This window comes from Lytechinus variegatus, chromosome 1, assembly GCF_018143015.1.
Source record: "Lytechinus variegatus isolate NC3 chromosome 1, Lvar_3.0, whole genome shotgun sequence".
In the NCBI taxonomy this organism is placed as follows: Eukaryota; Metazoa; Echinodermata; class Echinoidea; order Temnopleuroida; family Toxopneustidae; genus Lytechinus; species Lytechinus variegatus.
Genome location: NC_054740.1, coordinates 81630734 through 81653041, shown reverse-complemented (window position 1 = coordinate 81653041; position 22308 = coordinate 81630734). Strand labels below are relative to the sequence as shown.

General features: G+C 35.5%; 1 protein-coding gene across 2 annotated transcripts in view; it reads right to left on the bottom strand.

The window, feature by feature from the left end:
- Window positions 1-22308, bottom strand: part of LOC121424918 (striated muscle preferentially expressed protein kinase-like) — a 116974-nt gene that overhangs the window by 40435 nt on the left and 54231 nt on the right. For both annotated transcript variants that reach the window (XM_041620811.1, XM_041620819.1), the window contains 4 exons: window positions 20834-20988; window positions 18715-18842; window positions 16813-17638; window positions 5973-6053 (listed from right to left, as the gene is read on the bottom strand). In XM_041620811.1, coding sequence (XP_041476745.1) covers window positions 5973-6053; window positions 16813-17638; window positions 18715-18842; window positions 20834-20988 — 1190 coding nt within the window. The remainder of the gene's footprint in view (window positions 1-5972; window positions 6054-16812; window positions 17639-18714; window positions 18843-20833; window positions 20989-22308) is intronic.

The window sequence follows — 22308 nt, the reverse complement described above, 5'->3', positions numbered from 1 at the left end:
TTATAAAATATGCCTTTATAAGCATTAAGCTGGAAAAAGCACATCCCAAAAAAGTTAGATTAAAGTAATTTGCTCACTTTTCTAGGTCTAGCAAAATATAGCAATTAAAGCCTAATCACTGTAAGCTTGTTATAACTACATAAGTATTATGTACAATATATGCATCCACCGCTTTAATTATCAGAGGCACAAAAAAAACTTATAGCTAATGAATTAATAAGTTAATAATCATATTCTTGTTTATAATATATAAATGTTTTGTTTTATAATGAATGTCAAGTCTTTGAGCATTCCTTTCATGAATCTGAGTAAAATATTTGTTAGTTAATGTCAACATGGAGCATTGTCTATTTATGTTTAATGACCAAACCCATAACACACCATAGACTCTGAAAATGTGCATTACTGTCTAGAGATCTAGAGAATATGAATTATGGACAAAACAGAAAAAATATACCTAGTAGCAAATAATCCTATCATTCTTATGAAAAATTTATTACTTAAAATTTGCCTGAAACCTTAAGAGAAGCTATTTTCTGCTAATTTTTTCTTATTCTTGTCATAGCAAAGAAAAAAGAGAAATCTAAACAAAAGATACCCATTGGTGTAAAGTAACATCAAACGTACATGTATCACAAGTTCAGCTACGTATATAATGCATATTCAGCACCCAGCATCTTGCAGTGTAGCAATATTCAGAAGTTGAAAATAAATACCGACTCCATCCACTGCCTGGATCTAAAAGAGGAACTGCCAAGTTCTAAAATAGTAACTTTCCAGATGCCTACTGATTCCAAAACCACTCAAAAACAGAGTAGTCAACTGATGGGACATGAAAACATTCCACAAATTCTGAATTCCTGAATCACTAGGGCAAACATAACAATATTTTCTCTAAAAAACAGAAGTGCAAGTTGTCGAACTTGTCACATTCCTGATGCTTGCAAATTAGTTCAGTGATGTATCAATTTGTTTTTTTCCTCCATGAGCTGCTTCAATTGCATTGCATGCAATGCATTGTTTCCCTTCACACGTGTACATGCAGTGTTCTGAAATAGCTCTAGACAAATACTTGCAGCTATACTTTTACCAAGTGTATAGCAGAACAGTTTTCTAAATAAGGGCCTATTTTTATAGCTAAGAGAATATTATTCTCTTATAATTCAGAGCTGCTAAACAAAGAGGAATCCCACCAAATATTTCTTTTTCCATTTTGAATCCTCCCATTACACAAAGACCAATATTATTAAAGTGGAAACTCAGGAAAAGGCACAGAGGGATGAGTGAACTGGTTAATTTCTGGTTTATGAAGGTATGCCTAAGTTATGAATTCAGTTTCCATGTTGATAAAATAGTTTTCAAGTTTTCAGAGTTTACAAACTATTTTTTTAAAGTTTAAATATATTTATCATCTATCATTTATTTTGTTTTTTCATTATTACATATATACATGTACATATGTATATATAAATCTGCTTTAAAGAATTAATATTTCAATCTAATAACAATAATAATAATATACAGTTCTTGTATAGTGCATATCACAATTATGAATAATGTCTCTATGCCCTTTCAAAGGACTTGGATATTATTACCCCAGCTGTAGCTTGGCAGCCACAATTACTAAGATTACAGCGCACATGCATTTCAAGAAATAAATTCCTGCCAGGTAACCATTCACCTCACCTGGGTTGAGTGCAGCACAATGATAAATTTCTTGCTGAAGGAAATTACGCCATGACTGGGATTCGAACCCACGACCCTCTGTTTCAAAGTCTGGAGACTAATCCACTGGGCCACAACACTCCACAATTTATGAGTCATACTTTCAGTACAATTAAATAGTGCAGAGTAATTAGCTTAAAGACAGAATGTCAAATTTTTAAGTCTTAGGTATGGATTGGTGAGGCAAGGGATGATGATGTCCCATTCATAATGACAGTGCTATACCATCAAGCTACGATACCCAGTCTGATTACATGCTTATCCCTAATTAGAATGTTTTGGGTGGAGTTCTGACAATTAAATGTCAGTTTAACCCTGGTCCAAATTAGAATTTCAAACAACACTTCTGTGGAATGCTAGGCTTCATAATATTTCTTCCATATCTGTGGCAAGTATAAGGTATCAACTCATTTGCTAAAATTTTTGTATCTATATACAACTCAATTTATTTTTTGAAAATTTCTTCCAGCAGAAAAAAAATAATTCTCAATTGGTGAATGAGTTGACAACTGATACTCCATAAAATCAACCCAGGTCTAACTAAACTGCAGCTATCAGAACACCACCCTTTGAGATTAAAATCTATAAATCTAAAAGACAAGTTCTCTCCAGACAACAAACTTGGCAACCACCTAACGGACAGACCAACAAATGGACTAGCACCTATAATCCTGGAAATTGAAATGGCCTGTTAAAATCGGGGAGTTAATGCAGGGTTTATATCAGAAGGTAATGTGTACACAAGCATGACAAGCTCTGTCCCCTTCCAAACCACATTCCTACATGCTCGCTATGTAATCTGATTACAAGTATAGTAAGGGATGGTGAAACTATTAAGAGGTGAGAGAGGGATGGAAAGCCGTGGAGTAGTGAGAGAAAGGGGGTGAAACGGTGGTAGACAGGTAAAGTATATGTGATGGAGAATGCCACAGATATGGTCCCTACCATTCAAAAGACCTTCATGGAATTGAAAAAAACTGAAATGGTAAAAAAACATTTTTTTTCAATCTTACCCCTTAAAATAAATGAATAATCTTATGCAGAGCACAATAGTACATTTCATGGCTAAAAATATAAATGAATAAGTTGATAATGATCAAAATGTCAAAACTAAAACAATACCCCCCAAAAAAATATGATAATGATAATAATGATAACTCTGACAACTGCTAGAGGAAAATCATCTTTCGTCTTACTCAAACTAAAATTGAAAGAAACATGGGCTGAATGACTACTGTTTGCAATAAATTTCAGGTGCACGTATAAACCTTTATACAGCTATGACACCTTGGTTTTTTAATTGTGCTGAAGATGTGAATAAACAATTTTATGCCATTAGGCTTTGGCAAATTCCTAATAAATTGATAATATTTTATGGCTAAAGATAATAAGGCCACAACACTGACCCCGTCTGACTGCCTGAGAATTTTAAAAAAGTAGTATGGTTTTCCTATTTGTCATGACTTGTCAAAATATCATACTAAATGCTCAACCTCATATCTTACTCTTCTGTCTGACCATCTAAATGGGCATCAATTGCCAATATCAGTGAATGATCAATCAATTTTAATAAATTAAAGTGAAAATATATATTTCTATTGCAAGAAGCAGATACTGGGCCCCGTCTTACAAAGAGCTATGATTGATCCGATCAATCGCAACTATGGATGGCCAGCAATGTCAACACATATTCTTAATGTTTGTTCAAAATATTTTCTAACTATGATGTATATTCACACATTCATTTTTTCTTGAAAGTTCATTGTGCAAATTTCCTATAGAAAAAATTATGACATTGATGGTTTTCAGTAGAGTTAAGATTGATTGGATCGATTGTAACTCTTTGTAAGATGGGGCCAAAAAGTTTTCTTCAAATCAATTAATGACAGATTTATGATTGATTTTAAGTCATAACACTGACTTGCAATCAATTCCAAGTTTCAACACTACTTCTGAAGTAGAGACTAGTCCCATTGACTTGCCACCATCATGCAATGTGTTGGTATAATTCACAAAGACAGCAGGAGGCTGGGTTAAGTGCTACTACATTCAGCTCAACGAAATGTTAGTCTCATTCCAAGGGTTTGATTACTCACTCCGTGACACGTCATTTCTTAAAGGCACTGCTTATCGCCTCTATCATACTGCATATTGCTTTGCACTTAATATACATGACCCTTATTGTCCATTAGAATTCTTGCTATGATTAAACCACGAGGAAACCCTCAACCTATCCTACCAATCAATGGCTTAAAAGACTGCTGTAGACAAGCCACAGGAGCCAAGAGTCCATACACCTTTAATTAGTCCAACTGCTCAGTATTCAACAAGAAAGCAAATTCTGAGTACCTGCCCAATTAAAACTAATATTTCTCAGAGAGATTTACCATGTTGACTGTATCCCATTAAAAGTTTTACAATGCCACATTTAGTTTGCATACATGAATAATGCACAAGATTTACTATCTGGGGCTTGAGCCTGAAAGTCATATACGCGCTAACTTGATATCACAGATCGATGGAGTCATATTTCTTTGTCATTAAATTATGATATCTAAATATATAAACTTCTTTTTTATGATCAGGCCAAGTTGAAAATTATGTGGTATACATGTAAATCACAATGACTCCTGCTCCAAATTTTAAAAGCTACAATGAAGTTTCAATACAGAATTATCGGCATAAAGGACAAAATAGTCTTGGGTTAGTGTTTCATAAAGCTGTTCGTAAGATAAGAGCGACTTTAAGAACGAGTGGTGATCCTTTCTTTTGGTAAATGCAATACACCGTTGGCGATGGTTTAGCGCGTAAGAAAGGTTCACCAGTCGTTCTTAAAGTCGCTCTTAACTTACGAACAGCTTTATGAAACGGCCCCCTGGGTTAGTAATAAAAGTTTAGAAAATAAACAGCGACCAATACATGATGATATACCAATATTCAGCTTGTCTTGTCGAGTAGAATGCTTTTCTTTCATATCTTTGCAAATTCTTGTATCATCACTTACATTGTGGTTATTTGTATATGATATCTAGGGGGCGTTTCATCAATATTTTCATCCGACAAGTTGTCAGATCTGACAACTTTCCTGGATTCTGATTGGTTGAGAAGCACTGTTACTATAGTAACTGTCGGATAAAACAGGACTTGTCGGATAAAACGTCTGACAAGTCCTTTCATGAAACGCTCCCCTAATCTCATATCTACCTTAGATAGTCATACCTTCTAATTATCAAGAAACCTGAAAAAAAAGGCAGGGTATTATTTCTGCTGCGTGTATCGCATATGTGAACTGACGTTTGAAACTCGCAGTAAACGCATGGGCAAGAATTCCCAAAGTCAGGAATAAACAAATTGATTACCAGTTGGTGATTTGTATGTTAAAAGCTGATGTTAGTGCTGGACCAATTTTCACAACAGCCACACCATCACACTTTACCCATTGACAACTAAAGCCTATAATTTGCCCGGGGGGGGCCACTTACATTGACGAGTGGATACCATGCGCGACCAAAAAAACACGTAAAAAGGATGTCCTTTTCGCGATAGGGCACGTTACGTACGTAACGTGATAAGGGTGTCAATAACACAAAAATAATGAAAAAAGGGGAATCAATTTCGCCAGAAAAATTACGTGTTTAGGGTCGAATTTGCGGGGATGATAAAACAAAATTAAATGTTTTATAAAGGATGTCCTTTTTGCCCCAACACGTGTTTAGAGTCCTATTTGCGCGAAGTGTAGAAGGTGGGTTCGTACTAAACCAAATAAGGTAAAGCCGACGACCGAAGGACCCGTAACAATAAAACATTCCTGTACTTGTTTAGGGGTCCATTTCAGGGAATATTTGCCAAGAGTATCGTTTTGTTTCCAATACTTGTAAAGGGTAAGGTTTCACACGCCAATACTTGTTTAGGGGTGCATTTTCAGAATATGGAAATTACGCGTTTAGGGTGCTTTTCGAGACCCCATGGTCGCGCATGGTATCCACTCGTGAATGGAAGTGGCCCCCCCCCCCGGGTAATTTGCGCATTCTTTAAAAAGGGACCACCGAGTCCCAGTAGGCAAAATATTAAATCAAGATGGTATTTGGAGTGATCTAACTGTGTTACTTTTAAGGTGTCTGGTGCTGATTTTATAACCCCACAATTGGTACTAGAGCTTAATTAGGCATCTCAACAAAACCAATAGCCATCAACACCAAACTTGAATTTGAAATCATTCATTATATTGCTCAGAAGAGTGGACTTACTTGGTGATATTCCAAACTGTTCTATGTATTTTCCTTCCTTTCCTTTATTCCCTCTGTGCACTGAAGTCCGAGCTTCGTTGCCTGGAAAAAAGACAACAAAATAATAAAGAAATCATACATTTTGTAAGCTGTAAACATCTCATCCACAGCCTGAAAATTACCTTTGGTATTATATATTTTTGATTAAAAGTACACTGGTAATATAAAAAAAACATGATGGCAAACAATCGGCCTTACATATCAGACTGTAAATATTGCTGAATTAGCTACAATATAAAAGGCCCTATTTACAACCTGATGTAACATGACTCTAAAATAAATATAATAAACATAAACTTGCATAGCGCAGCTTTTATATGAATATATTCAGCTGCGCTTGTTCAGAACTCTTTTTACTTAATTCTGTGTGTACACAACAATTTTCTTAAAGAGATTTTTTTCAATTTCGATTTGAAGATAGTAAGTGATGGAGAACCTTTTATGTAGATTGGGGGCAGTAAAATGCAAATGCACGATTGCCGAGTGTGACTTTTGTTTTGTGAAAGGGGATCTGGAATGATAATTTATCTGTGGAACTTTGCAGGCTTTGACTGAGATTGGGTTCTAAGTTTGAGTAATTCTGTAATGTAATGTGGGGCTTGACCGATTAATGATTATATGTCATTAAAAGAATTTCGAATGTAATACTTTGACGCACAGATAACCAGTGGAGCTCTCTCAGAAGAGGTATAGTGGAACTGAGCTTTGGCACACAATAGACCAGTCTTGCACATGAATTTTGGACTATTTATAACTTATAAATAAGACTAATAGGCATTCCAAACAACAAACCATTACAGTAGTCCAGCTTATTTCTAATCAGAGCATGTACCACCAATTTGATACTTTCTTGATCGAAATATTTGCAAAATGCGCCTAAGGTTGTATAGAACATAATATGTTGATTTGCGTACATTTGTGACTTGTGTTTCCATGTTCGGGTTTGTATCAAAACATATTCCTACATTAGAGGAAGGCTGGGTTTTGGTCTATCATTGAATTTTCAGGGTCATCTTTTTATTTCAGCGACTACTTCTTAATGGCAAATTAGATACATGTAGGTGCTGGTTTAAAGCTTCTTTTGAATGGACTATTTGCAGATTTCTGTAACAGACCATGAGATTATGAAAAAGATTTAGTTACAATCTGATATTAAAGGTATTTTTTGTGGAAAGGGGGCAAATTTGGGGTTTGCTTTGAAGACAAAGTACCTCTCCAAAATAGCATTTCTTAGGATTATAGGGTAAAATCACCTGCAACCTGGGCCAGTTCTGACACAGTTAATGGCGCATCTAAAATAAATATGTACCTACAGTATGCAGGTTGATTTATTTGTGTTGTTAATAATTATTGAAGATAAGGCCTAGGGTAACATGACACAAGGGTAAACATTATCCTCACACAAAGGTACATGGATATATCATGCACATATGGAATTAATATATCCTACAGTCATGACTGAGATGAAGGGAAGACAGTATAGGGCTATTGAAAGCTATTAAGGACAAACTACTAGAGATACAGCATAGGTCAACCATGGCTCAGAAGAACGGTCATGTTTCCCCAAGCCCAATGGGTCTTTGAAGAGGATGGGAAGAAACATGATCTCACCATTGCTTATTAACATAGCTACCAAGAGGCCCGACTTCTGATGGAGGCTGGGCCTCCGGAGAAGGGGAGCATTTAGCACAATGACATGATTAATAGGCCTTTTTTCATATTTACCATTGAGAACAGCCACAGCCAATTGAAAGCTTTGTTAACTGGTGATAGCTTTTTTATTAAAAGCATCTTGAAGTATTTGTAAGATAAACTGTGTAATTAGGCTTTCTGTCACAATTGGATGATAAACATATCATGGTTTTGTGTCTTTTTGATATGGAGATTAAATTGCAATGATAATTAACAATAAAATTTTGGTGCAAATGATATGAGTATAGTGGAGTGGTCACATTCAATCCATCTACAGATCACTTATTATAATACAGATCTACTTCATTATGTTCAATTTATCTAACTTCAAAGAAATGTGAAAGTACTTTTAACAGACCTTGTTTTATGTCATTCCCAACAGTTATTCAATCCTTTAGCATGCAGAGTTTTGGAAGGAGACAGGCAGGGATTCTAAAATTAATCTGAATAGAGCAAAAACAAATTCAAAATAATGAAAATAAAAGTATTCACATCATATAATATCTCATTTCTTCTTAAAGGAAACCAAAACCCAAGAAGAGAAGCAATCTTATTAGAAAGAGTAAAATAAGAGGAACAATTTAAAAAAAGTTTCATCAAAATCGGTTATGACAAAAGCAAGTTATGGACGATTAAAAAGTCTTGTTGTACTTACTATGTGGATCCTCAAATTGGCAAACGTGCTTCAAAATGGCTGATTTTAAGGACAACTCTCCATTTGTTTTGTACACATATTTTCAGATTTTCCCCTTTATTTTACATATTTCACATTATCTCCTCCTGACCTTGAACATATATGGTGTGGATTATATTTTCCCATGACATATGCTGTGCTCAGAAAGAGGCAAGATGCAATTTGAAAGATAATGAGGAAAATCTGAAAATTTGTGTAGAAAACAAATGGAGAGTTGTCCACAAAATCAGCCATTTTTAAGCACGTTTGCCAATTTGAGGATGCCCATAGAAAGTATAACAAGAGTTTTCAAACTCCCATAATTTGCTTATTTCTTAACCGATTTTGATGAAACTTTTTTTGAATTAGTCCTCTCCTTTTACTCTTTCCAATAAGATTACTTCTCTTCTTAGGTTTTGGTTTCCTTAAAATCACAGAACTCTTTAACATGCATTTTCTAACTACATGTACATGTATGACACCATTCTCACTACCTTCCTAAAACAAGTTTAGTGGAAACTACTTTAACGTGTAATGAGAACGGAGTTTTCAAGATCGTTTGCCTTGTCAAACTGGTTTTAGCATGAGGACACAACCGTTCTGTGGGAAGCAATCTTTGCACATTTTGAGCGCGCTACTCTACACGACAGGGGTACATGTAGAATGCCTACGCTGCAGTTTTGGATTTCATGGGAAATGTGTCACCCCACTGAGAGCGTTTCCATAGCAACAAGATCGCTTTACGTGAAGTGATTTTCAAAAACACTTTCATGTGATCAAATGTGAACGCTAGCAAAGCGATCTTCCAAAGTGGTTTCCAGAACCGATTTCCAGTAATAACTAGTTTTAGAAACCGTAATGAGAATGGTTTGTTAGTCTTGAAAGTCAGAGAGATAGAAAGAGAAATAAATTACGTAAAATAAAAAAGAATTATGTCCTACATCTGTGAATTTTATTCTATTTTCAAAAATAAATAAAGATAAAGAAAAAAATCACCAGTCAATGTACCTTTATCAATTCAATTCAATTCTTTTTTTCAATTCAATTCTTTTATTTCATTTCCATTCAAAACATAATACAAAGTAATATAAAACAATACAAATCAAATACAATTTTACAGAAGGGCATTCTTACTTCGTAAAAAAAACAACAGTATAATTATATAGATCATAAACTGAAATGGAAATGAGGGGGATTCACTAAAAAGCAAAGCTTGAAAAATTGTGGATCCCCTTGGAAAGAAGAAATTATAGTTGAATTACTATGCGTACATGCATGTATTACAGGAAAGAAAAAGAAATCATATTTGTGAATAAATTGAAAAAAATATTTTCATAGTATTGCTCTGCTACCACAAAATTGAAAAAAAATTCATCGTAAACTCATATTAGGAAACTCTGAATACAAAAAAAGAAAAGTGAATACAAAGATCGAGATAACATCCAATTGGAAGAAACTAAAAAAGGGACATACTGTGGGAGGGGGGTGAAGAGGGGAGGGGGAGAAGGACAAGAGGGTAGGGGGGAATATGCAAGATTTTAACTCACCTCAATCAAATATATATCTCCATAAAATCATCCTTTGACCAGGTGAGGTAGGAATAATATTTATCATGTACAAACAAAAAACTATCATACAAAGTCGTTTGGTCCTTTCCTAACACCATTAATCCAATTTTCACACCTCTCTAGCCGGCGGGGACTAAATCCACCATTTCCCAAATCCTATTGGCTTGATGACGTAGCGAATCCCTGGATATCAAACACTCACACATGCCTCGACGACGACGACGGGTAATCCAAGATTGGTCTTGCTCCTATCTTTCCCCTCTCCACCATCTTCAAAGCATTGCTTTGCTCTCCCGAAGAGAGAGGAGGACAGTGGATTGGGTTTGGTGACATTTGAGGTCCGAATGACAGGGAGCAGGGCATGCATGCGTCACTCAGGAGAAGGAACAACAATTCTAACTCCTTCTGCTCAACTAGCAAACTAAGTCGCTAGGAAATCAATCTTGAGCTGTTGTATTCACACTGGATTAAGTTAACAGCCAGGCAGGATTGACCTTCCACTTTGTGTGAATGTTGCCTCGTATTGCTGTGTCCACACTTAAACATCAAGGAACATGACCACAGTTTAAACTCTTTCCTCTTAGATAATAAACTAAGATGTATATTAAATCAATAGGAAATCGATCTGAGCCTGCTGTATTCACATCAGATACAGTAATGGCCAAGTGGATAAACCTTGGATTTTGGTTGTGTGAAGTAGTTGCATCACACTGTGGTGTTCACACTGATCACTGATAAGATTAAGCAATTCAGAAACAACAATGCAAGTGAGAAACTGCAATTCTAATGCGTCCGCTCAACTATTCAAGAAAAGTCAATGGGAAATCAATTTTTGGCCAGCTATATTCCTACTGGATCAACATTATCAGGCAGCAGTTTTTGCTGGGCTCAATTTTACAACATACCACAAGTGCTACCTTGCAGCTCAGACTTTTAAAAAAGGCAAATCAATATTAATTCATGCCTTCAAGATCCTTTTACCTCCATTTCCACAGACTGAGCAAACAGACTTACCCATTAAACACCTTTGTCAAGTTCATCACATCATTGACAATGTGGGTTTAATGTGTTTTCTTTAGTAGCTGAGGAAGTGGTACCTTACAGTTAAGATTTTTTTAAAAGTCAAATCAATATTAATTCATGCCTTTTAGCTCCATTTCCACCACAGACCCCTCCCTATATCATATGGAAAGGTATACAAACCAGTACATGATAAAATGTGCCATGCTTTTTTTTTTCAGACTTGTGAGACATAAGACTCTCTTGGGTTCCTTTTAATCTTTCAATGGACCATTTAAAATGAAAATACATTTGCATTTTCTTCCAGAACTGGCGTGTTCTCATGGTCCCTACCATTCCATATGTATACACTGAACAAACAGACCAAAGCCCCTTTTACACCTTCACTGATCTAACACGGATCATCCCTGATTGCCAATCCGGGGGTCATCCATGTACAGTCTGGGATTATCGTGTACACATCGGCTACTCATCCGGCGCCATCCTTGACGTACCAGGATATCCGGAGAAAAATTGAACATGTTCAATTTTTCTTCCCGGATAATCATCCATGTTCATTCTTGTAGCCACCTGGTTCTTTCTTGTAGCCACCTAGTACATCCGTGCAGCTACCATATGCATCCGGGAGCCTGCTTGAAAGAACCGGAAGGTCCTTGTTATATCCAGCTATATCTCGGGTCGAAAATTTTCCATTGTTTGCGTACATTAATGTATTAATACGCTTCAGATGTTGCAAAAAATGCAAGAATTTTTCAATCTTGGCCAATCCTCTAGATATATCCGAGTAGAGACTGTAAGCCACCATGAAAGTCCATGAAAGGAACCAGTAACATCCATTTTGACTCTCTGTATCTTATCAAGCAGATCCATAGTGCTACCTTGTCTATCCTTGTAGAAGTCACACTCTTCCATACATTTCCATGTAAATACCCAGTTAAATCCATATTTACTCCCACAATGGATGAAAAAATTCAATTTGGCACCCGAGATCACTATGGACTGAGATCCGTGATGATTCGTGTTGCATTCTTGAAGGTGTAAAAGGGGCTTTACACATTAAGGACCTTAGTCAAGTTTATCATATCATTGAAAATGTGAGTTTAATGTGTTTTCTTTATAGTAGCTGAGGAAGGATAAGCTCAAAACTGAAAAAAATGTGGGTCTTTATTTGAAAGAAAACAGGGAATTATGCAAATGACATAGAGGGAGAGCGTGAATTAAGGAAAATATCAGACGGCAGTGATAGATATAAAATTATTAAAGGAAACTTAAGTGAAAACTTAAAACATTGATAGAAGATAAAGAAGGACTAAAGGAAAAAGCAAGAAGAAACTAAAAAGGAACAAAATCGAGAGAAATTATAAGGAGCACAGCCAAAACAAAAATACAGATTCAAGAAGTGGATGAATTTTCAACAAAAAAAAGGAAATGGAAACAAGAAAGGAAATGTAATAAATGTGAAAAATGGTGGATAGTAAAAAAAGAAAATATAACAGATCCTAAAAAAACTCACAAAAGATTCTCTTAGACATTTGATAGCTGATAAGTTTCATCTATGGAAACTTTGAAGAAAAAGGCTTATGTCAATATTAGCTGGTTACACCTACAGTAAGTTACATGAATTAACAATCTTTTAAAAACGTATGTAAGCTTGACTTACCACAAAGAATTGATAAACCTTTAGAAAGGTCACAACATTCACCTACTCTTCAAGAAACATTTAGTCAGTCTCAAGTCCCAAAATATCCTAAACCATCTCTGAATTCATAAATGACAAACCTTATTCATCTACTATGTATTAACACCTGAGCTAAAGAAGACTACAGTATTACCATTATGACATCTTTGTCAACGATTAGTTTTTGACTTACAGCAATTCTCAAGTACTTTCTGACAGTTAGGACCATTTCCTCACACAGTATTGGCATTCTTTTTTGTTTGTTTTTGGACAAGGTATACCACAAACATGAAAAGTAAATAGCAATTTGCAAGATAATAGTCCTAAAAGGGGACAGAAAGTATACATCTACATAGTCGTAGACAAGAACAAGTCTTAAATCCCAACCAGTTACCTGGTCATTGAAAATTTACTAGAACTTCTCAATTGCTTTTTGAAACACCCTTCCTCATGTATTTTTATTCATATTTTTTTGTTCATTGTCATATTATAGTACTGTAAAAAATAATTTGTTTTTATTATCATTATTATTTAGTATTTATTTTTTTTACTAGTGATTACTATAAAGAGAAAATAAAGGTCAATTGAATATTAGCAGCAGCAAAAAGTTACTCTTGCTATACTAATGTCCTATTAGTTAAGACCTCAGCTCGAATGAGATATCGCTCTGATTATGAAAAGGTTAATACAGTATGATTAAGATAAGGCCTGTGGGCTACTCCTTGAAGCGATTCACATCTTGTGTGTTACCACAAGCAGTTTTGATGAATGGTTGAAAAACAAACCATCCCAGGCAGTGATATGCAGCAGACTAGAACCCAAGTCGTCTTCATCATCAATCTTCTACCAGGTATTCTGGTAATGTGGACTGGAGGAAAGGCCTACATTGTAAATGCCAGTTCCGAAGATCATTTTCAAGACTATAGGGTTATTCATAGTTGAACCATGTTCTGATTTTATCAAGTGTTCCAATTGAAACTAATATGTATATCTTATTTTTTACCATGTAAATGATATGAAATAGATTTCTTAATGCCCTGCATTCATGGTACCTCAAAGCATACCTTCCTCTAACAGACATCACTACCATTCATTTTTACTCACATATTCTACTCAGTGTTTTATCTTTCATTGAATTAAATCATAAGATAACTTTCTTATTTGTTTTTATAAAACGGGTTCAAGGATGTAGCCAATGGTGAGTGCGTATTCAAGTCACGTGTTCATGCTTTAATTATGCGCAACCTTCCAGTCGTGCATTTTTCGTGCAGCACTGTGCAATTTTTGTGCAGCATTAGTTCCAATAGCACGTAAAAACTGATACGCGTTCAGTAAAAGAGGCTGGCTAGGATTTTGATGCGCTTACTTAGGCGCGCATAGTAGATACGCCTGTGATGTCATAATTGACAGTCTTGTGATCTCTTCGTCTGTGCGATCGTACACAAGTTGGAGGGATTTGAACAAGATTTCCATGAAAAATTCATTTTGCCGACCCGTTTTATAAAACAATTAATGCACATTTTAAGATTCGTGATGTTAGTGACGATGCAAGCAACTCTCGGGCATTCACAATATTATGCAAAAGCACTCGGCGCAAGCGCCTCTTGCTTTCGCATAATTGTAAATACCCTCGAGTGTGCTGCATCGTCATAACACACTCATAAATGTGCATTAATTGTATATTATTGATCAGCTTGTACCTTAGGTTTATTCATAAATGAACAAATATTGATAATTCATAAATATTTTTTCGTTATTCTTTTTTTTAGTTTCTTTGAAGAATTATCAACAACATTTTTTCAGATTAAGAAAAAATATTACAAGCAGATCCATTTCAATCCAATTCTATGATCAGAATACATTAATATTCTGCCATGCATTTCATAAAACTTCTAAAACTTTTTTTTCTTTTCCCACAAAATTATAACCCAAAACTGTGGCTTTATCACATTTCAAGTAAGACTTTCCATCTTAAGGCCCCCGCACACCTAACCGAATTGCCTGAAATATGCCTTGCGATGGCTGGCGAAAGGTATTTTTTAAAAATCGTATTCAATAGTAACTGAAAGTAAATCATATTTACTATTCGTGTTTGGGTTCATACATCTTCTGAACGGCTGCGATTACACAAATTTGCGCAGAAATTTTGAACATGTTATGATTTTCCCCGACGAATTGAAAAATCGTTGGTCATCTGATTGAAATCGTATCTCTTATTTAGTCTGTGTTTTTGTCGCGCATAGTCCCTCTTCGCACTTTTGCCAAAGTCGATCAATCTCGAAAGAACCAGTAATGAAGCAACACAATGACACAACGAACAAGATTGCCTGATCTATTCCCTCTTCTTCATTTCTAATCGCACGCCATATCAAACCATTGCTCACTGTTCCTTCGTCTTATTGGGTTATATCAACCCTGTACTCGCTTTCGGCTGCAATTTATCAAAGAGTTTTTTCAGGTAAAAAGTTTAATGCAACAGGCCCCTTATGGAAATGGGTGCAGTATAAATACCCTATATTATTTTTATCATTGTTACCATAAACATCACTAGAATACTGAGTCAACAGTATCAAAGATGCAATAAGAAAAGCTGGAGTCACAGAAAGTACCTAAAGAGCGATAATAATCATTATCATCCCCTCAGAATTATGGTTATATGCAAAGAGTTATAAAAGAAAAGGCCAATCCTCAAGGCACAGTACTGCCAAAGCCCCTTTCACACTTAGTGATGCGACTGCTTCCAACCGTTACAACTGTGTGCAACATATATTGTGACCAAATGATCACAAACGGTCGCAAGAGCGATTGTGAAAGCCCCTTTATGAAGGCAAGGGATTCTGGAGAGCAAACACAATTAATTCACTTCCAAACGATGAAATCAAATACCCAAGAGAATGCCACATAGCATACCAAGTATCAGTCACAAGGAAACAACAGATGGCAGCATGTAAGACAGTGAAGGCTTACAAATTAATTCACTGAAACAATCAATTAAAAAAATATCATATGAATTTAAAGCTAACCATTTAATACTCTTGTATTTGACTTTTTTGTGTTTAATTAAAAACTCTAAGGTGCCTTGAAACTGAACTACAAGTAAGATGTTGTAAAGGCTTTTTCTAGCACATCTTAACTTTAAAGAAATGAAAGGCAAAATGCAATTTCAAAGGAATGAAGGGTTAAATTAAACTTTACAACCTTGGCCATGGGGTGAAAATAATAGAAAAATTAAAAAAATCCCACACATACACAGATTCAGAATAAAGGAAATTTATTTTAACATAAAATTAATTTTCACAATGGGGTGATTTTCATGAAGGGAAAATTTGGGTACAACTGCCATGCATAGATAACGAGACATCATTACATGCAAGAATACACTCTAGTTTATTTTGGACAATTTTTATATGTACACACATATCTTTTACTTTCTTTTAATTAATTATAGAATATGATTTTCTAATCATTCTCAAGTTAAAAATAACCACAGTAGTGCTATTCTCTGCCATTCTTTACATTACCTACATACAATAATGCACTGAAATGTCAGGCAAGGTTTGGCCTGCTGGTTGTTCAATGTGGTAGCCTCACTGAAACAAAAATGAGGACCTTATTATCAAGAGTTTCTGACATGACTGTCTTTAACTCTCCTCATTATTGTAATTTTGAATGGTTGATACAGGTTGATACATTTACTGCTGTGTCTTTCATCATCAAATTGATGGATTGTCTGTACATTGATTTGATGTTGTCAAGAATCTCTTCTTTGACACTGAATAATTATTAAATTGCAGTTACCAATGTTTCCTATAAACAATGTAAATGAAAAACAAATAAGAAAGAATTTTGTCAGTACCAGATTGTGGGCATGAAACATGAATAGATTCTTCTTCTTGGAAGAGAGCACAAGTCGTGAATCGAGAAAGAAAAAAACATCATGCATGTACATGAAAAATTAAAATAGAAGTGAGGCGAGTTTTTAAACAGCATTCAAATATATTTTGCAAAGCATGTACTCAGGCCAGGCCAACAAGATTCACAACAAAAACATACATGTATGTGTGACGTATCAATGTTTATTCTTCATTCATGTTGTAATTTACACATGTTCTCAATACTAAGAAATTTGAATATTACCTAGTAAGAATCTTTTAATCATGAAAGACTTACCTTCAATGACGACTAGTTCAGCAATGCTGTGAGCCGTTCCAAGGTTGCTCTTAGCAACGCAAGCATACTCTCCAGCATCGGCTACTGTCGCATGTGGTATGACCAACATGCAGTTTCCATTGTTGCCTCTGTCAATGATATAATGACCTTGGTTGGAGGCTTCTATCTCCTTTCCATCATGGTACCACTGAATCTCAGGCTCTGGTAAACCTGTCACCTTGCAGTCAAAGGTGGCGCCATTCCCCTCCCAGCATTTCGCATCTTCCACGTGTATAAGAAACGACGGGCGCGCAGAAGTATGTGGCCCTTTGTTGCTGTCTACCCCTTGGGTCTGCTCTTCGACAAAGAGTTCAGCACTGATCTGTTTTTCCCCAAAGGAATTGATGGCTTTGCAAGTGTACACGCCCTCGTCCTCTGGAAGCACCTCCACAATATGGAGTCGGTGACTGAAATTCTCATGGTAGAATTTGAAGTCACCACTTTCGTGGATAGGGCGGTGATTGTAGAGCCAAATGACCTTTGGGATGGGATTACCTCGGACCTTACACGTCAAGTTCACATCCTGGCCTTCACAGACTGACATGTCCTTGAAGAAATCAAGAAATTCTGGAGGCCGACCCGACGACTTCTTCGTCCTGTCCGGTTGTACGGTAAGTTTTGCCGAACTGGTTTGCTTCTCACCGATTCCATTGTAGATCTCACAGGAGTATTCTCCTAGGTCAGTAAGCTGAGCTGAGAATATAGTGAGGGTTGTTGTAAAGCCATCTTCTACTATCCTTGGGTCGTGTGTTGAGTGAATTCTCTTGCTATTGTGGAACCATTTTACCTAATCAATTACAATCATAAAAAATTAGAGAGTCAAAAAGGGGCCTAAGCTTTCGATCCTAGCAGAATCTTTGTCGGAGGAAAAAAAAAATAAATAAAAATGTGATTTTACTCATACAAAATGGAGAGCATGTAGTCAGCAGATGCATTCATTTCTTTTCTCATCCAAAACCAAACCCTGCATAACCAAAGGTCAAGTCCACCCCAGAAAATTGTTGATTTGAATCGATAGAGAAAAATCAAACAAACATAACGCTGCAAATTTCATTAAGTTATGACATTTTTAAGTTTCGCTTATTTTTCACAAAACAGTTAAATGAACAACTCAGCGATATGCAAATGAGAGAGTCGATGATGTCCATCACTCACTATTTCTTTTGTTTTTTATTGTTTGAATAATACAATAATTCAATTTTTAAAGATTTGAAAATAAGGATCAACTTAACTTAAACATAAACTGTTAAAATAATGGTAATTCCACATGATCAGGGAGAAATAAATATTTGTTGCACTTGACAAGGAGAAAAATATAATATTTCATATAATAAAAACTACAAAAGAAATAGTGAGTGGGTGACGTCATCAGTCTGCCAATTTTAAAATGTCATATCTTTCTTATTTTACATCCGATTTTGATGAATTTTCAGTGTTTTGCTTGTTGGATTTTTCTCCTTTTTTTCAAATCAACTTTTTGTTGGGGTAGACTTGTCCTTTAATGAATTAATTTGGATATTCTTCCATTCATAACTTGTTCACATAGTTGGAACAGCTCAATGAAGCTCTGAATACAGTACTCAATTAAGAAATATGACAACGAAGATAAAAAAAAAACAGAAATCTGCCAAAATCAATTATTACTTTAAACAGTTTGAAAACAGAGATCATGACACTTACAACACTTTTAATTCAATTAAAAATAAAGTCAGCAAGAGATTTAATAAAAAAAACAATAGGGGAGAAGGGTTTGGACCGTGAAGTTCACTAACAATGCTATTGGCCCCCTCTAATTATATTTCCAATCCCCTGCTCCCCCAAAGTGTTAGATTCACTCCTTGGGTAGGTGTTAACATACTGTACCTGTGGTTTTGGTTCTCCTGAGATGTGACAAGCAAACCTTACTTCATTCCCTTCTTTGATCATCACATCCCTTACCTGGGAGAGGAAAGATGCCGGTGAGGTATTCACCTTAGGAGCAGCTTTCTTTTCTGTACATACAAGAGAAACACAGAAGAATGAAAAGGCAGTTGGGTTTTTTTGTTTCATTTCTATCCCTTTCACACAAAGAGGATATTGAGATGGTATGACATAGACCCAATCAAAAAACAAAACAAAACAAAAACATTACTGTGTATGCTTTAATTATTAGCTGTTAAAATTTGAAAAGCTTGGGGGAGTTCACCATGGAGAAAACACTTTCCTCTGCAGACATGAAAGCAAGGAATAAATAGCTTTATTCCCTTTTCACAAAGAGAATGCAGATTTCTAACATACATAATATGCACTCTAGGATAGCATTTCATCAACACTTTGTCTGAGAAGTTGTAGAATCTAACAAATTTCCTTTATTTTGATTTTGACTGCCGGATAAAACATCCAACAAGAGTTTTCATGAAATGCTCCCAGTGAGAGAGTGGACAAAAGGAAGAATTTTTTTTAACAACTTAATGAATAAATAACCAATCAATAGGTAAATAAATGAATTCAATTAACATCAAATAATACACCATATGAATAATAAGCTCCACAGAATAGATAAGAAACTTAGCTTGCCAGTTTATTTGTAAGTTCATTTTTCAAATGAAATTTCGCTTCACAAAAACTTTGCAATTTTCTTGAAGAACATGGCATTTAAAAATCTTGACTTGACACAAGGATATTGGAGAACATTCAAATATTGATTAACATACCACATAATATATGTCATTAACTACTGAACAGTATTAATTAGACACCTTTACTTGTAGTCACAGCATTTTAGAGTGGAAAGACCAAAACATGTGAGTTCCCACGAACTCCCACTTAACCTTGAAAGGGATAGGCCTATTGATAGCAAGGCATCTTTACCACTGATATAAATATAAAAATCCCACTTAACCGTGAAACGGATGTTGATAGCAAGACACGTGGCCATCTTTACCACCCATATGAATATAAAAATCCCACTTAACCTTGAAACGGATATTAATAGCAAGACACGTAGCCGTCTTTACTACTAATATAAATATAAAACATACTTTCTAAATTGACTTTAAACTGATGAGAGGGTACGCAATGTTAAACAATGCATATCAATCAAGAGAGTGGAGTGAGATCCTGATTTGTCAATCTATTATTTTAAGCAGGTATTATCCCAGCAAGGAGGCATCCCGGCCTTACATTCCTTAGCCATCTTATGGAGCACGCCCTCCTGCTACGTGAAGGAGCAAGGCATGAGGTTTTAACACCATGCCTGGCTCTATACCAAACTCTCAAGTAGTCGGCTCACATCCTGTTTTATCTATGATTTAGTGACAAGGAGTCATACATCACACTTTGAGGGAATTGTTTTGTAACGTTGTTGTTTTTATAATAGATAAACTAGTCAGTGATGTCCCGTTAGGAAACCCGCTCAATTTCTTGAAAATATCGATAAGTCATTGCATCAAACTTTCAAGGAGAAGAATAGCAATTTGAATACAGTGTTACAGACCTTTGTAGTCATACTTTTCACTGTTCTGAGTAATTAAGCTTTGGGAGATAAGAGGTTTTGTCTCCAAATTGGAGCTAGATACAGACACTCACGGATCATAATAATCCATGATGAACAAACAAAGGGTTATACATGGGTATATTAAGAGATGAAATCGTTGTTGGTAGAATGGCAAGCCATCATTTAAACGCAATAATTTGCCCCTCCAAGTCTTGTCATCTCAGAGATGTCATGTGCTAATGGATGCAAGCCAATGTACAAGCATAGACAGTAACTTTATTTCTGTAAAATATTTCCCTTGGTTAGCCAAATATAATATAAACCTGGAACCAGGATTTTCTTTACTGGTTTTCAGATTACCGTAGTTAAATATGACCTGAGTACTGATGCTTCTCAAATATTGGCACAACTTGGAATAAACTTCTTTTATAAACAATTTGTTATTTGACAAGCCAACTACATCACACATGTATGCCCATTAATAATGATTGATAAACCAATGCTTACCTTTCATTTTGCTAACTTCTTTTTGTTTCTCGTCTCCTATAGGGACATCATCGTCCATTTCCATTGAGTAAACACCACTGTCGCCATGGCGAATCTTGTGTCTCTCTGGCTTCTTTACTGGGGTGCTGACAGCTGGCTTGCTATTGGTCTTTGCCCTAAAAATGATAAGAAAAAATGTGAAAAGTTGAGAAATGGTTTGTAATTCTACTAGACAGAATACCAACATGGATTATAATGCAGAGCTCATGGGTGAAAGTATAATATGACTCATACGTACATGTTGATAAAGATAAATGAACATCACAATGTACATGTAGGTATCTTTTCAATGGAAGTCAAATTGCAGGTTTGTGAATATTCTTGACTCATTCACAAAATATGCTGAGATTGCTTTACAGGACTTTGTGTGAATTCATAACTTATAATGGTTGTTTAATTGATATATCTGTTTATGAGCAACAAGCATTCTACATATTTTTTCCTAGTTTCTGTTGTGAAGTATAGAGTATGCGCTGAAAATTTGGAGACAGTTTAATTTTCTTTTTCACTTCAAAGACTTCCAATTCTTACAGTTCAATTCAATACATTAAAATATTACCAAATACCAAGTATGCTAAATACAATGAAAAGAAGAATTGTATATAGACTAAAAAAATCCTTCTACATGTACACTAAACCTTCATGTAACATTGAATGACTCTGCTTTATCATCCAATTTATGGCACATACATGTACCAAAGTAGTGGGCAGTAGACTAATTCCCTTAACTTTAAAGCCCAGCAAACACTTATATGATCTGTTGCAATTAGATTAACTTGTAATAGCATTTGAAATTAACATTCCAGCCCATAGAATCTTAAAGTTCGGAATAGTCGTATGAATATCAAAATCTAAATTTCAGTCTACGTCTAGCCTCCCTTCCAAAGCAAATCCAATTCCAAATGTTAATGACATCAGGTGCGACTTTAAACAGATTTGGACCTTACTCCGACCACAAGGATTACAGCAAAGCATAATTTGAATTTCAGTATTCCTAGCATTGCGCCGAACTTCAAATACAAGTGGAATGCCTCTGGCTGTCTCACCTGCATCACGCAGTTCAATATAGCAGCAGTGCTGACTTTGAAAACTACTCTAACTCGCATAAGATGTTCAGTGATACATTATGTCCTCTTTTAATGAACTAAACCAATAAACTTACAGAGATATGGTTATTCAACAAAAAACCCCAACATGGCCAAAGTTCATTGACCTTATATGACCTTTGACCTTGATCATGTGACCTGAAACTCGCACAGGATGTTCAGTGATAATTTTCAATTTTACTCTTATGTCCAAGTTTCATGAATCAGATCCATAAACTTTCAAAGTTATGATGGTAATTCTACAGATACACCCAATTCGGCCAAAGTTCATTGACCTTTGACCTTGGTCATGTGACCTGAAATGCGCACAGGATGTTCAGTGATACTTGA